The sequence below is a fragment of the Thermobia domestica genome, chromosome 11, assembly GCF_964235325.1.
Source record: "Thermobia domestica chromosome 11, izTheDome1.hap1.1, whole genome shotgun sequence".
Classification (NCBI taxonomy): Eukaryota; Metazoa; Arthropoda; class Insecta; order Zygentoma; family Lepismatidae; genus Thermobia; species Thermobia domestica.
The window spans coordinates 216,859,529-216,875,632 of NC_137464.1; the positions used below are offsets into that span (position 1 = coordinate 216,859,529).

General features: G+C 35.8%; 1 protein-coding gene across 2 annotated transcripts in view; it reads left to right on the forward strand.

The window, feature by feature from the left end:
* Positions 1-12,816, forward strand: part of LOC145663747 (uncharacterized) — an 89,593-nt gene extending 76,777 nt beyond the window's left edge. For both annotated transcript variants that reach the window (XM_081729836.1, XM_081729835.1), the window contains exons 4-5: positions 5,913-6,066; positions 12,288-12,816. In XM_081729836.1, the coding sequence (XP_081585962.1) occupies positions 5,913-6,066; positions 12,288-12,526 (393 nt within the window). In that variant the 3' untranslated portion in view covers positions 12,527-12,816. The remainder of the gene's footprint in view (positions 1-5,912; positions 6,067-12,287) is intronic.
* The last annotated feature ends 3,288 nt before the right edge of the window (positions 12,817-16,104 follow it).

Sequence of the window (16,104 nt, forward strand, 5' to 3'; positions counted from 1 at the left end):
ACACAACTGTTCGTTAGAATAAAGAGACTACTACTGACAAAGATTCATATACACACACACACCTAGCATAGATGGAGTTAGGAATTTTCTGCTGGGGGGCAGACCTTTTGTCTGCTTGGGGGGGGGGGGGGCACGGCAATCACAAATGAGAATTGAATGATCTTATAAGTAGCATTTTTGTTTTTTGTCAAAAAGTTGGGGGGCAATGCCCCCCATAACCCCGCTCATGAGCCCTAGGTGTCGTTGTAGCGATGCATCATCAAAGAAATAGTGATTTTAATTGTCTGTTCATAGTTAACTATTGCGAAGCAGCTTTCCTCATTAAATTTGTTTCGATGTCAACAAAACCATGAATTTATACTTCGTTATATATAAATAACGCTGTTTATTATCAAAAACGAGCACAATAAACATGGTTTTATATGGACACAGTGTCTTTTATTTGTAAAATTCTGAAAAATCAATCGTGTTCTCAGCCTCTAACAATAATTGTATATTCTTTCGTATTTATCAGGAGGCGCGGTGGCTCAGTGGTAGAGCGTTCACCATCGGTGCCCCGTGACCTGGTTCGATCCCAGCTCGCGCCGTGTGGACTTTGTGGGTTTTCCCGGGGTTCTCCCGTTTCCTCTCACTTTCGTCATACCACCACTTCACTCATCATCACTGTCTCCTTTACCATAACCGTGGGACGTAAAACTTAAATATTTCATTTTTTCTTTCGCATTTATTGCCTCTCCTATATCAACCCTTAGGCTAAGATTTCGTATTTTCTGTACGTTCTAATGTTATTTTTTGGTTTCCACACTTTGAACCATCCTCTAAACAGAGACATATAGGGCCTTATGCAGAGTCTTTCTGACATGTGATTAGTGCCACACAAAAGGGTTGACTACCACATGCGTTCTGCTGTAATCAGGCCTTATAGAAATAAAAAGAAAAGAAAAGAATCATTAGAAATGTTTTTCATAGAGGAAAGTTACAGAAATGCGTAACTTTGTCCCTTAAACAGGGCAACGTTTTTTTTTTTTGTTTTTTTTTTAACTATTCTCCGATTCATGAAAGTTTTTCGTTTAGGCATTATACTAAAAACGTTCTAGAAAATACACATTGTAATTTTGTGGAAACATCTACAGTTTGAAACACTTCGAGTGATTGGATTGGCAACGGTCGGGCGGTGACATCATCACCAGACTGTTAATGTTCGTATGTTAGAGGAAACTCCGTATTATGTGAAGAGTAGTATAAGAGGAACAATGATCAGAAGAAAGCTCTCAGTCACAGATCCCATCGAGTTGATTGTCACGCAGGACCATCGCGCGACTGCGGTGCAAGTAATGTAGGAACTCAAGCAAAACCTCGCTGAGTCGTATCGACGATTTTACTCCGCCACTAGTTAGAGCAATGGTTCTCAACCAATGTGTCACGACCCCTAAGGTGTGTTGGGAAATTTTAGAATTTAAAAATTATGAAGAATTTAATAATAATTAGCCAAAATCGAGAGGTAGCAATAATGCTCAGCACTATATAGAGTCATTATAAAACTAGTTGGTTTCACTATTATAATAGATATTATGATTATTATTTATAATAAAAATATCAAACAACTGTATCGCGATGTCCTGGACAGTTTAGTTTAGTAAAGCTTACCGTCAGTCAAAAGAAGTTGAGAACCACTCACTAGGGATGATTCCATACCGGGACCAAGTACCTGGAGAAAACCTATATATTGTCTGAAAGCTCTTGTCATGAGAAGTAAGAAACCGTTTTCAAATCACGGGTAAACCCGCAACTTGACCTTATAAGTGGCCGATTTGTTGGTTTTGTGACCCTATGTATGGCATAAATAGAAATGAATGTTAAGATGTATCTCGCGTAAGCGCCTGAGCCCATAATGTTCTTTTTCTTGAATGATTGCTAGAACCTTGACTTGGGCAAGGGTTTCACAATATCACTTTGCACCCTGACGTACCCATTTGGTTAGTGTTGCAAATGTACTGTAAATACAATGTGGAAGATGGTCTCTATACTACTGGATGAATATCCATGAAACGTGGCATAAACATAATTTGTCATTGGAGAAAATATACTGTGGACGTATTCCTCTTCCAAGTACCCCAGTTTGTCAGTGTTGCCAACCAAGTTTTGTAAAAATGAGAAGTTGTAAAACAGGTTCCGAACAATGAAACGTTTATACGCCAAGCTTGGGGGAAACATCACACGACTCTATAGCAAAAAGACGTTAAGTATTATCGTTTCCCTACTATCCTAGGTTGTCAGTGTTACCAACCAAGTGTAAACATAATAATGCTGAAAATGGTGTGCGTGCCATTGAACGAATAGAGAACAAATGTGGCAGAAGCAGTATTGGACAATGGAAAACATAGTGTTAATGTTTCCGTCTCCCAAAAACCCCAGTTTGGCAGTGTTGTCATCCAATGCGAACATTCAAGATTTTCACATGAAGTCGACAGCATTGGCTTACATATTTATACTGCGACCGATACTAATTTGTATTATGTTAGTGTAAACCCACAAGCATTCATATTGTCAGTGTTTCCAACCATTCTAAAATACATTTTCTCGAAAGGTTGCCTGACCTTTGCATGCATAGAGACAAAACTTGAAATAAAAATCATTCGGCACAACAGCCAACATACTGTGGTTGGTACCATTCCCCAAACAACCGTCTTTCCGTATTGCTAACGTTTTCAAAATGGAAGTGCTTCAAATAACAGTATACTAGCTTGACGGTATTTTTACATTGTCTAATAATATGAACATGTGGCTGAACATATATCATGGGACATGACTGTTGACCACACAGCAACGAACGGCACTGATTAGGAGCTCATATAGAAAGAAAGGGTTGGATGAGTCATACATACATCTGGTCATAGGAGCTTCATTATGACATGGTGAGGTAACCTTTCGGGAAATTGTATATTAGAATGGTTGAAGACACTGATAACCCAGGATGGTTGGGAGACGGTAATTCTCAACGTCTTTTTGCTATAGTGTCGTGTGATGTTTCTGCCAAGCTTGGTGTATAAAAGTCTCATCCTACGAAACCTGTTTTACAACTTCTCATTTTTACAATTAGTTGGCAACACTGACAAACTGGAGTACTTGGGAGAGGAATACGTCCACAGTATATTTTTTCCAATGACAATTGATGTTTATGCCACGTTTCATGGATATACATCCAGTAGTACAGAAACCATCTTCCACATTGTATTTACAGTTCATTGGCAACACTGACCAAATAGGTACATCTGGGTGAGAAGTGATATTGAGAAACCCTTGCCCAAGTCACATTCTAGCAGTGAGCCAAAAAATAACATTATGGACTCAGGCGCTTTCGCGTGATACATCTAAACATTCATTTTTATTCTGTCGAATATGTCTAACATAGGGTCACAAACATCAACAAAGCGGCCCCTTATAGGCTCAAGTTGCGGATTTGCTCGTGATTTGAAAACAGTTTCGTACTTCCCATGGCAAGAGCTTTCAGACGATATATAGGTTTTCCCCAGGTACTTGGTCCCGGTATGGAATCATCCCTAGTCAGTTAGATGACATGACGTACAGTCAGTGATGGATCTTGCCCCGGGCCTTGGATCCTATGCCCTTCAGTTTTTTGAGTGACAGAAACATTGAAGATATTGTTTATATATATTTGAACGTTTATATTAAAATCATGATATACCTATCATAGTTTAGGTTCTTGTTGTCCCCCCAGGTTTTACCATCTAGATCCGCCACTGCATACGGTGTCAGGTTGCACGAGTAAAACTGCAGATAAAGCTTTAGTATGAAACCAATGGTGCCGAGAATCGCTGATGAATGGAAACGTATGATATGATCGAAAGAATCATCGTTCGCCTTTCTCCAGACCACGTACCTTGTTTATGTACGACGGACACTTAAAAAACCGTATGATCCATACTATCTTTAAACAATGTGAAACATGACGGCGGTTATGTCTTGCTGTGAGCCACAATATCCTGGTTTCTGTGAGTTCTGTATTGGCGCTTCCCAGTCGCGCCATTGCTTCTGATTAGGACGCTACTTTAGAGGATCATAGGCATCTTATGGTCCAAATGTTGCTGCCGAGCAATGATGCCATCCATTTTATAGAATGATAATGTGCCTATTCACACTGTTAGATCAGTTCCATGGTAGTTTGAGGAACATCGGAATGAACTTGAAAACCTCCTCTAGCACCCCTATCCACAGGATTTGAAAGTAATTGAACAACTGTGATTCGTTTTGGAAACAGAAATCAGGAGCAGATTTCTGCCTCCAGTCTTTCTCACGGAATTGAGTGATGCAATGCATGTGGAATTGTCTGTCAGCCATGACGTCTATGATTTCATTCAACGTCGCATCAGAGCTGTTTCGAGGGCTAAAAGTGGCCCAACGTCATATTAATATGATAAGTTGCACCTTTTCCAGATGTTTTCTTGAATTGATAACGATCTGTATCTGCGTAACAGAACTATAATTAACCTCCATTTGCATACGTTATATTCTTGCACTTTTTAACAGTAAATTTTGCATCTTAAATTAGAAACGTTATGGTGTAGGTAATAGCAAAAATAATTTCCGCCTTAAGCATGTTATTCTCCAGGGTGCCCACAAAGTTCCGCCTGAAAATAAGGAACAAAAATCACTAAACATACGTAAATAACTACACGAAAATAACTGAATGGCATGAACAACAATGCTTTCGAGAAGTTTTATTGAGATACGAAACATCAAATGTCCAAAGGATCAGTCTGTCGACCATCATTCTCATGACAAAGGATAATACGCCGCCAGGTTCTGTGCGACATTTTGCGGAGTATTGTAGGTGTAAACTTGTTTCACAACTTCTGTCAATTCGGCAGTGGTATCGTAACGGTTTTGTGCAACGATGCCCTTTATGGACCTCCATAGCACATTATCACAGGTGGTAAGGTCTGGGCCTCGTGGTGGTAGATCCGGACTACCACGACCAATCCAACACCCAGGAAATAGTTCAGTAAAATATTCGCGTATGGCGAGGGCATAGTGGACAAGTGCCCATCATGCTGAAATCAACATGTCTCATTGATTCCGTGTACCTCCAAGATAGGAACAAACAAGTTCTGCAACATGTCTAGGTATCACTGGTGATTCACAACACCGTCAGAAAAGAACGGCCGATACACGTGTCTGCTGTCCACACCTGCCCATATCATCACATTCAAGGGATTCTGTTCCAACTCTTCATAAATGTGTGGATTGTCCTTGGACCAAAAGATTACATTGTGTGCGCGATAACTCCTATAAATTGCACATTCATCGGTAAAGATTACTTTGCCGCGTTCACTGAAAGTATGAGCCATTGTTCACACAATTTGAAGCAATGGAAAACCTTACATTAGCATTTATAACGAGGTAACGGGTAAACTTACATTAGCATTAATCAAGGGGTAATTGAACTTTGTGGCCACCCTATTGAGTACATTTCAATGAATAAACAAATTTGATTATTTTTTTTAGTTTGGCACAGGAAGCCACTTAGAGAAGTGATATATGTTAATATTTTTTCTTCACTACAAACTATATGAAGAAAGCCTTATACAGCTTCATAAAGTGTATACAAGAAGTAGTGCATTAGATAAAATTTCTCCTCTTCGCTTGAAGCGGTAAAATTTTAAAATTTGCCGATGTAACTTCCTTGAACGATCGTTACTAAATTTAGTATTTATTTTCAAGAAGAGCGAAATAATTTTCAGCATGTTTTGGGAAATCGAACTCAAATTAGTAATTTGTTTCCAGGTTGTTTACAGAATGTGTAACATATACTGGGTATATAGCCTATATATATATATAGTTTTGTCGATTATTATAAGTTGAGTACATTCATTGCGCTTGTTACATTTCAGCTCAAAGCTGGGTATTTGTTGCCATGGATAGTTTTTCAAGTCATCGTCCTTGTTATAAGAATTCCAGTGACCTTTATTGCAGTGTATTCTTTCTTCACAAATGGGTTTTACCTTCAGGGTGCTATGACGATATTTGGACTGACAATTGGGGAAGGTATCTGCATTGTGAAGAAATTACGTAAACGTTAATGTTAGATTTCACGCAAGTATCTTAAATTATTATTAAAATGTATCCTTTAACATTATATATACAGGGTGCTTGAAAATAACACTGACAACATTTTGGAGGTGATTCTTGACATTCAAGATAAGACAAAAAGTATAGATCAACCTGTGTTCAAAAATGCTTCCTTTCGGCACTATGATCAGCTGAGCCGCAACATTTTTATGTATCTATACGTTGTTTTATGTGTACATTCTTTCTACTACCTTTTGATTTTTCTATTTTATTATTTTTCTGTGCAAATGTTAAAAGTTTGACACTATTAGTCTTCGCTTTACAGTACCACATCTTATGTTCTTGGGTGAACACATACGCGTCTAGTATAATTAACTTTTCTTCTAGTGCGTGTGTGCCTGCTTCAGCAAATGTACGTTCACCAAAATGTTTCTTGCAGTTAACTTTGAATAACCTGTCATGTAACGAATCCGAGAAACTTCAGAAGCTCTTGAAGCAGTAGCAAGTAGTACTGCATTCTTTACGGCCTCTATAGCTACTGAATTTTGTTCAAATTCCAGGAGCATCTCATGCAATTGAAAAAGGATGCAGACATTCTATTATCTATATGTTCATACTAATATAGTATTTTTATATATAATTATTAAAAATCACAACAAAAGGGAAAAAAGCATCTGTCGAAAGTATCCAAAATGTGAGTGTCGGAACTACCCTGAATGCATATGTTGCACTTAATTATATTTTATGCAAATTAGAAACACTACACACTGATGAGCCTACTACCTGTGATTGCACAACTTTCAGCTGTATGCTTTCCACCATGAATACTAAACAATACAACTTTTGCTTCCAAACAAGAGCTTAACAAAACAGACTCAAATTTTACAATGAACCTTAACTTCTCACATATGTCTCACACCTTACCTCATAAATTTAGACCTTTCTCGTCAAATTATTCTATTCAGTTTTAAACTTTTACAGATATACATTCCATAAATCACACAGTTTCACTTAGAGCTGATTATGCCAACTCCTTCACTTCCAGGAAGAATTGGCAGCGCTTTAAGCTTAGATGTGTCGGTATTCCCCAACTGTAGGTCACTCCTGAATGGCTATATTAACAGTGTGATTTGAAATGAATACAAAAAGCTAAGAAATTATTTAAATGGTAGGGCCATGATAATGTGTGTAAAATATGGACATTTGTAATATTCTCATAATGAATTGAAATTCAAATGTATTTGATTTCGTTCGTTTCTAAACCAAATGAGATTTCGTTCGACTCTTCATTTTCAGCATCAACACGTAGGCCCACTGCATAATGTATAATCTGAATCGCATCCTACCGGAAATTAAATTCTTGGATTCCATAGCAAAGACACCTTTCATAACCTATATCCACAAGGAATCTCCAATATAACCATAAGATTAAACATATCAAGAGGGATCGAAATTATTGAACCCTCAATGAGCTTTCTACTCCTCAAACCTACTCTGTTGTCCATGGCACCTAATTTTTTGTGCATGTACACTCATGTCCCAAATGATTGTCGCATATCTATAACTCTCTTCTTGTAAGAATATAATTTGATAATGATTTTACAGGGTACTTTTAATACTGATACTATATGTATAATCGGGAAATGTATATTTGTGTTAAATTTCACAGGAAATGAATTATAAATACTAAAATTAGAATAAGTAAAACAAAATGTTGCTAAATGGACAAGACAGATTTATTTTCGTTTTATTGTTCTTATTTACTGCTCTTTTGACATGAAATTTGCCACATACATGTCTTTGCCGATTATACACCTAGTAACATTATAAGAAATATCGGGCGAATTCGTTATCAAGTTATATTCGTACAACAACATATTTATAGACATACGACAATTTTTTTGGACATTAGTGTACATATCTTTGTTATGTTTATCGATTTAACTAGGTTTGATTCGGAGGTGTTGATAACACGTTCATGTCCGTTCCTTGCTAGTAAAGAATTTTGGTTATTTTTACTTGAGGAAATTTTTTCTCATGAGTAAACTTCCTCAAACTTACCTCTGAATGCATAACTACCGAATTCACGACGAACTTTTATACAAGAAATTAGCACTGTACTATCAAATCACTATGCTCTTTTATATATATATATATTGTTAATTCTTAAGAGTGAATAAAATTCACTTCGTAGGGTCAGTTGGCGACCCAAACATGAGAACATTAATTAGTTTATTAACTCAGGCTGCAAGCAATTACGTAAAAGTACTAAATAAAATTACTATCACAACTGTCTTCGTGTGCTTTTACGTGTAGTTTACATTAAAGCTTTTAATATAACTTAAAAAAAAAAAACTTGAATGAGTACGTATGTTCATAGACACTGATTGTGTTGCGCTGCTAAGGAAAGTAATACTTGTTGTGTATTATTTAAATGATTTCGGAAATTCAATGCATTTGCTTTATTATTTCAATAATACTTCAGTAATATATTTCGATACTTTGTTGTATAATCTTGCAAATTAGTGCATTGTAGCTTTATCCTTAGATATTCGAGTAAATTCAAATAATTGGTAATAAATAAATAAATAGACAAATAGTTCACTTTTAAAAGAAGTCCTAAATTCCGATACTGTTTTATTCTTTGTTTTATGAGCAACGTCGTACATATTGAAAAACATGCAAAGTATCTTTCGTTAAGCAGTTTCCCTACTGAGCAGCGCAGTTTCTCCTGAACCGACGTATGACATACAAACATAGCGATCATTACTTTAATCGCACGAGTAGCAGACCGAAATTCAAACGGAAATTCCGACCTGTTAGAATAAACACATTAGTAAAAGGAAGTGCTTCCCGTAATCAGCTAGCTCTAAAATATTTTATAAATCAATAAAAAAAACATCCATGGAAATGTCCATTGGTTTTGTCCACTGACATAAATCCCGGGGAAGATGAGGGGACATGTCCCCCCAATCTTAGAACTGAGGGGGACTGTCCCCCCAATAATCCGATTTGAAATGTGTTTTGGAGGGAGAAATGTAATGATTTGTGTCCGATTGTCATAAAGGAAAGTGACATGAAATTGATGTCTCCCAGAATAAGCCTCAAATCTGCTCGCCTACCAATGTTGAAGAAAACTCTGCTCCCCTGATCCTCCACAGCATTCTTTTTCAACTTCATAAATACTTTGAACATCCCTTAAAAGTTTATGGGAATGATCTTACCCCTTGCCCCCAATGTTGAAGACAGATTTGCATTGCTGGTTTTGCTTAATTACTATTTTTCGTATTCATTGGAAAGCATGCGACTTTGTAACTGCATTATACAGCCACGTTCCAGACTTCTGTAATGTTATTAATATCATGTTCCTTGTAAGAAACTTGAAGTTTTGGAACATGAGAATTCGGAAGATATCACATTGGTGAAGATGGTGAATAGTACACGTTTCTTCAGTGAGATACGTGGATGTAATTTTACTCGGCAATAACACACCTTTAGACAGCATTATGTCTTGATAACATTCCGTTACTTTTGCAGTAAGGCTCTGCAACTTGAATGTATTGTAGTTAACAAGCAATATTACAGCACCTCTGTAGTCTTAAAACATAAAAAACTTGATTTTATTGAGTATACTGTTGCGTTGTAGTCGGTTTTGTGGATGAATGACGAGATATATTTGCTGTTTTCCTCATTTTGTTTCAAGATCAAATAAGTATACCAAAATTTAATTCATTTTGTTTAAAGTTACCTCTTGGTCTTTCTGATAAGGATTCAAAGGGAATTTTGCACATGCCACATAGGGCTATTACTATCTGGGAAATCTATCAACAAGCTAGTAGCTACCTTACTAATTTGCAAGATGTTGTACTTTAACCCCCTATTAATCTTCAAGCACTAGCAGTTGTACATTCGTCACTACTCTTGATTTTGTGGCTATGGATGGACTTTCTCTTAAGTCAACCTATATGTAGATTTGTGTGCTCATATTTGAGTTATTTCTTTCATCATATGATAGTTTTACATAATGGATTTTTCTTGTCATACACTCCTGATCTCATCATGGATCATTCGCTTAGATATTCCTTGAAGATACAAAAACCTGGTCACACTTGATACAATTTTATCCATCGCGATAAAATTTCCTACTCCAATGTAATAGAATATGCAACGATGCAAATTGACATTATTATTGAGGAACCAACCTACGACTCACAACCCTTGTAGCAATAACTATTTACCATTGTTTTAATATTTCAATTCATTAACAATAGAATATCTGATGATAATTTACAATTTAATACAACTTATATTATGTATTCCCCAATGATACATTATAATCTACATATTAAAACGCTAGGTTTATATATTTGTCTCCAAAGGAAAGTTTATATGTTTGTCTCCAATCCTTTCGATAATGTAATCTCGAAAACCACAAGTGCTACAAACGTGCCGTTTTCACTGGTTGATTCCAAATTTTGTGTAAATTGTCCAGTTCTAATTAAATATTTAAAAAACATGGCCGTTATTTCTTTATTACAGTTTTTAGGGGTACACTGAAAGTGTTGAAATTTAAAAAAAGTAAAGCATCATATCTATGGGTTATACATTCCAATAGAACATGTTTGTATACAGGAGTCGTATATCTCTCAGGCGTTTGTTTTATGTCCAAATGATAATGAGAAACGAAGGATAACCATTTCTCTAGGCTAAGATGAATCTTTACTGTTTGGAGTATTTTGACCAATGAACACCACATATCATTGTCATTAAAATTAGTTGTGTATGTAAGATATTTGCTTATTACATACTGCATGCAAGAAAGAAAACACTGATCACACATAGATTAGAAACTCCAACCGGAATTAAGTCCAATCTTGCACAAGGTGCGAGATATTGAAAAAATAATATAAAATATCTCCCATTTATGGTGCCCTTGTCGATTTTTAACAAGACGTCTTTCACTTGTGTCTGTAAAGGTGCATGTACAGATGTTGTGAGAAATGACAAGGAGATTCATGCTCATATGTGAATCAGGCGCTGTGTAAAGAGCGCAGGTTCAGCTAGTTTAACTGAAAAATCTTATAGTGTAACAAATTTTAGTTTTTCCTGTTGCAATAGTCATGATTTGTTTAGCAGAATCATAGCAATTCTATATTTGAGGCATTAACATCCGATGTCTCTCTTCATTCCTCAAATTCTCCCGTAAGTATTGTAATCAATCGGTAACTTCGACTTAAAACTGACATTATGTAACATACATGTGTAAATGTGATGATACATGTTGAAAGCGTATATTCATACATGAGAAAAAAAGGTCATTTAATATTTCTATAAAGCATAATCCATTATCCAATATATGAGTAAATGAGACATTACATGAGGTTACAACGATAACCTATATTTACGTTGTTTATTTCATTTAATATGTAGGGCAAAAGTGCTTTAATATATGCACTTGCTATACAATAGAATTAGAAGAAAATGATATAATGTTATGAATAATCTTACCTTGTAGATGTTTTCAGTCGATTGCTATTAATGTTTGCTGATTCGTTGTTAAGGACAATAGTACGGTTACTATGGTAACAGTTCCGTTGCCAGACTTGTTTATCTATACTTGTTAAAAATATAATGCAAGAGGACGCCATATTATGCAGAAGTGTATTGAATCGCTGTGAAACAAATAAGTATTCTAAAATACAGTGCATTTAAGTGATTGCAAAACAGTGTGTAATCATCATTGAATTATAATCGTAATAAGTAGTAACAGTATTTTATGTAAGTAATCTTTTAAGTAAGTAAAAACCAACCGAACTGAGGCTAAATAATGTTTTCATTGTAAGGTTAAATCTTTCGAGTCTTGCGAGGCATACAAATCCCAACATGTCCCAGGCCGCTTGGTTGGTACCTAACATACAGGTCCCAGGCCGCTTCCTTCATTTCCCAACCCTTTCTTCCTTCCATTTCCCCGGATAATGTGCTCGCTGAGGGACGTCATCCCTCAAACATGACAGGCTAACACGGCTATAGATGCCGAAAGCCCAGAAATTTAAATCCTAAAATTATTAGAAACCAATTTTAGGTATTGAGTTTTAACCACAATCATTTCATATGATACAGCCAAAAAAATTTTGCCATATGAGTGTATGATTCATTACAACATAACAGTACACTGACTTATTTTTGTGTATTTATAGGTTTGTTTATATATTTATTTCTCGTTGTAATAAGCTTCGGCCAATACCTGTGGGCACAATCTTCTCAGCCTTTAAGAGATTATTCATTTGAGGTATCTGTATCAACAGTTAAAGCATCTGTATCACCTCAAATAGACGAAGAAGCATTTATTCACGACTTCAGTATTGGAGATGAAGAAGGCCCATATTACGATCAGCAGCAGAGAGCATCACAGTCTGAAAATTCTAATTCTTTTTAAAAACAATAGTGGGCGTAGTATGACTGTAAAGGTGGAGCTGCTATAAATTGTATTAAGAGCTGCGTCAAAATGCAAGAATACTTTCTCTTGTCTCTGTCCATTCTCATGTAATTAACAAATAAGGTAATGTTAAATAATATACTATTAAATATTTTAATTATTGTATGACCGGATCTTTATAGTTGCAAACCTTATAAATTTTGTAAATATGTATTATGTAGAAATATACGTTTTTATATTTTTGAATATATATACCTTTTTAAATATATACTTTTCTTACTCAAAATGGATTTATTTTTGTGTTATTATTAACCATATTAGTATATATTGAATTCTACAGAAGTTTATCTCATGCTTTAAACTTTACATAAGATTATATGAATGATGTTATATAAATTCTCTATAAGACATTTCCGTCTCATATAGCTTCGCTGCTGAAAGGGACGTTAAACTCAAAATCAACTCAACTATATAAGACATTTTTTTTAATTTTTAAATTTAAACAGAAAAAAAACATGTTTTTAAAATAAGGAATTAATGTTAATAAATTTAATGAAAAATGCGAGCGTCTTTTAACTTGATAGAAGACGACGCTAAACCCAGGAGAGCGTCTACAGAGATATGCTTGATAAAATGAGATTTCTATACGGACAGTGCATCTAGAGACGCAATTATAGGATGTGCGCTTGGCGCACTGGTCGTGGAGTTCGATATTTATTTATTTATTTAATTAATTTAGATTTTCGTTCAAAGCAAAAAAATAAAGAAACAATCTTTGGTGATCTAGCAGAGTCCTTCGATAATCTACCCTTTATCTTGATGGCGTCTATTAAATTGCCAATGGCTCTGCACTTTCATTTTCTTTACTTTACTTCTAGAAGGGAAGTCGAAGTTATGCAAAGTGGAGTAATGACTTTCCTAATTGTTTTATTTATTTATTTATTCACAGAGTTCCATACAGCATTAAACCAATTGACTGAAACTGGACAACATAATAATAACAAATAAAATAAAAAAAACAATAACAAGTAAAAAAGAAATATAAACAGAGAAGGTTCACCTCTAAATTTACAATATTCTCTCTAGCTGTGTTCTAAAGTTTTGTTCAGAAGTAAAAATATTACATCCTGTTAGCAATGTACTGTAATCATGCGCTAGTCTATAAAACAACGAACGTTTTACAATTGATAATCTAGGTGCCTCGTAAGTTAGCAAATTAATAGAACGAGTTCGCCGGGGAGGAACTCGAAAGTTAATATGTGGTAGTAAAAATTCAGAATCAATTTTACCATTGATAATCTTATATAGGTAAAGTATTTCTGCAGCTTGGCGTCGTTCGTCTGGGGTACATAAGTTTATTAAAGACGTTATTTCTGGTCTCGTGTGGGTCACGTAACTCGGGAATTCTAAACCTAACTGTGGCTACTCATACATAGAAGTTTAAGATCGAGTCAATGCGTGATAGATTAGTAGGTAGTGCCATATTCCATACAGATGAACAAAATTCAATGATCAAGGAAATATGAGCCTTGTTAAACATTGAAAGGCCAGGGAGACTGTATTTCGGGAAATCTACAAAGTAGACCAAGTAATTTTATAGCTCTGGATAAGATCGATGAGATGTGATCCGTAAAGGAGAGCTTTTCATCAAAGACATCACCTAGATCGTTTTGAGATGAAACCCGTTTAATGAGTACATTGTTGATATTGAACGTCTGAAGAAGCACATTCTTTTTTTTTTAAAAAAAAAAAAAAAAAAAAAAAGATAGAAAAGGTAGAAAGAACATTTGTTGGGGTTTAAAACTAAATTCCAGGTCGTGCACCAGTTACTAAGCATATCTATGTCAGCTTGCAGTAAAGAAGCGTCATCTACACAGTTAATGACTTCAAGCTTTACGCAATTATTTGACATATGATATTTCCAAATGATATTTCCATTCTTCATTCGAATGTACGTTTTTGACCTTTTGTTCGAAATCATTTTAATTCAATTGAAGCTCACTTTATTTTTTAAAAAGCGATTAGAGTATGAAATTCCACTTTAAGGTTATTTAAGGCATTTGGCTTACCAAAGCTTCCTTTATACAGAAAATATATTAATTCTAACCATCCTTCCGAGTGACAGGAAAATCTCAAGAACAACTTGATCTATCACTAGTAATTGGGCAGGACGTAGAGGAAAAGTTAAATATTCAGTTCCTTGACAGATGTGATACTCTTAGCGGAAGTAGTAAATATCAGTCATTTCCAATTTTTATGTTGATCACTATACAGCTAAGACGATAATAGTGAGGAGCGGTTTCCTGTAATCTATTAAACGTCCCAGGAATATTTCATTTCCATCTTTAACTTTCTACTGAAAGCAGAAATGATAAAATTTCACTACTGATAAAATTTCCGTTTTCAATATTGATCTATAAAGATCAAAAACGATCACAGATAGTGAAAGGTCGTTTTCTGCAATCAATCAAGCGTCAAAAAATAATATTCTATCTCCACTCTAATCTCTCTTTAGTAACACCAGAAGTGGTTGTAGAAATCAATCACTTCCGGTTTCATAATGATTGGGAAATATAGCTTCATACAAAACAAACTCCTTCGTGTGGTGTACATGATACATTACTACTTGTTTCATAGAGAGTTTTGCCATCTACTCGATAGTTTATCACGATCGATTGTTGGAACAGTCCCATTGAAAGATGTTTATCAAACATTTAGCAAAGAACAATGGGACAAATATTTAAAATGTCTTAATCTATTAATGACTTTTTTCACTTCGTATACTTGAACAAAATTTGTTTCGTAACCCACCTGTCAGGAAATGCATTTCGCCAGCCCCCCCCCCCTTGGAGTTTCGAAACAAAACCTATGCCAATCGTTTGTGCTACGTTTGTGCAGGAATGTAAAGCAAAAATTTTTCGTTTGTACCACTTCCGGTACGAAGTTATAAGAGTTTTAAAGTACGGGGGCTGGGGAAACGGCAGCCCACCACCCAGGAATTTCAAAACAAAACCCATGCCAATCGTTTGTGCTACGTTTGTGCCGGAATGTACCGCAAAAACTTTCGGTTGTACCACTTCCGGTACGAAGATATAAGGGTTTAAAAGTGGAGGGCTGGGGAAACGGCAGCCCCCCACCTAGGAATTTCAAAACCAAACCTATGCCAATCGTTTCTGCCGGAATGTACCGCAAAACTTTTCGTTTGTACCACTTCCGGTACGAAGTTATAAGGGTTTTAAAGTGGGGGGGCCGGAGAAACGGCAGCCTCCAACTTCGGAATTTCGAAAAAAAAAAACTATGCCAATCGTTTGTGCTACGTTTGTGCCGGAATGTACCGCAAAAATTTTCGTTTGTACCACTTCCGGTACGAAGTTATAAGGGTTCAAAAGTGGGAGGCTGAGGAAACGGCAGCCCCCCACCTAGGAATTTCAAAACAAAACCTATGCCAATCGTTTGTGCTACGTTTGTGCCGGAATGACCCGCAAAAACTTTCGTTTGTACCACTTACGGTACGAAGTTATAAGAGTTTTAAAGTAGGGGCTGGAGAAACGGCAGTCCCCCACCTAGGAATTTCAAAA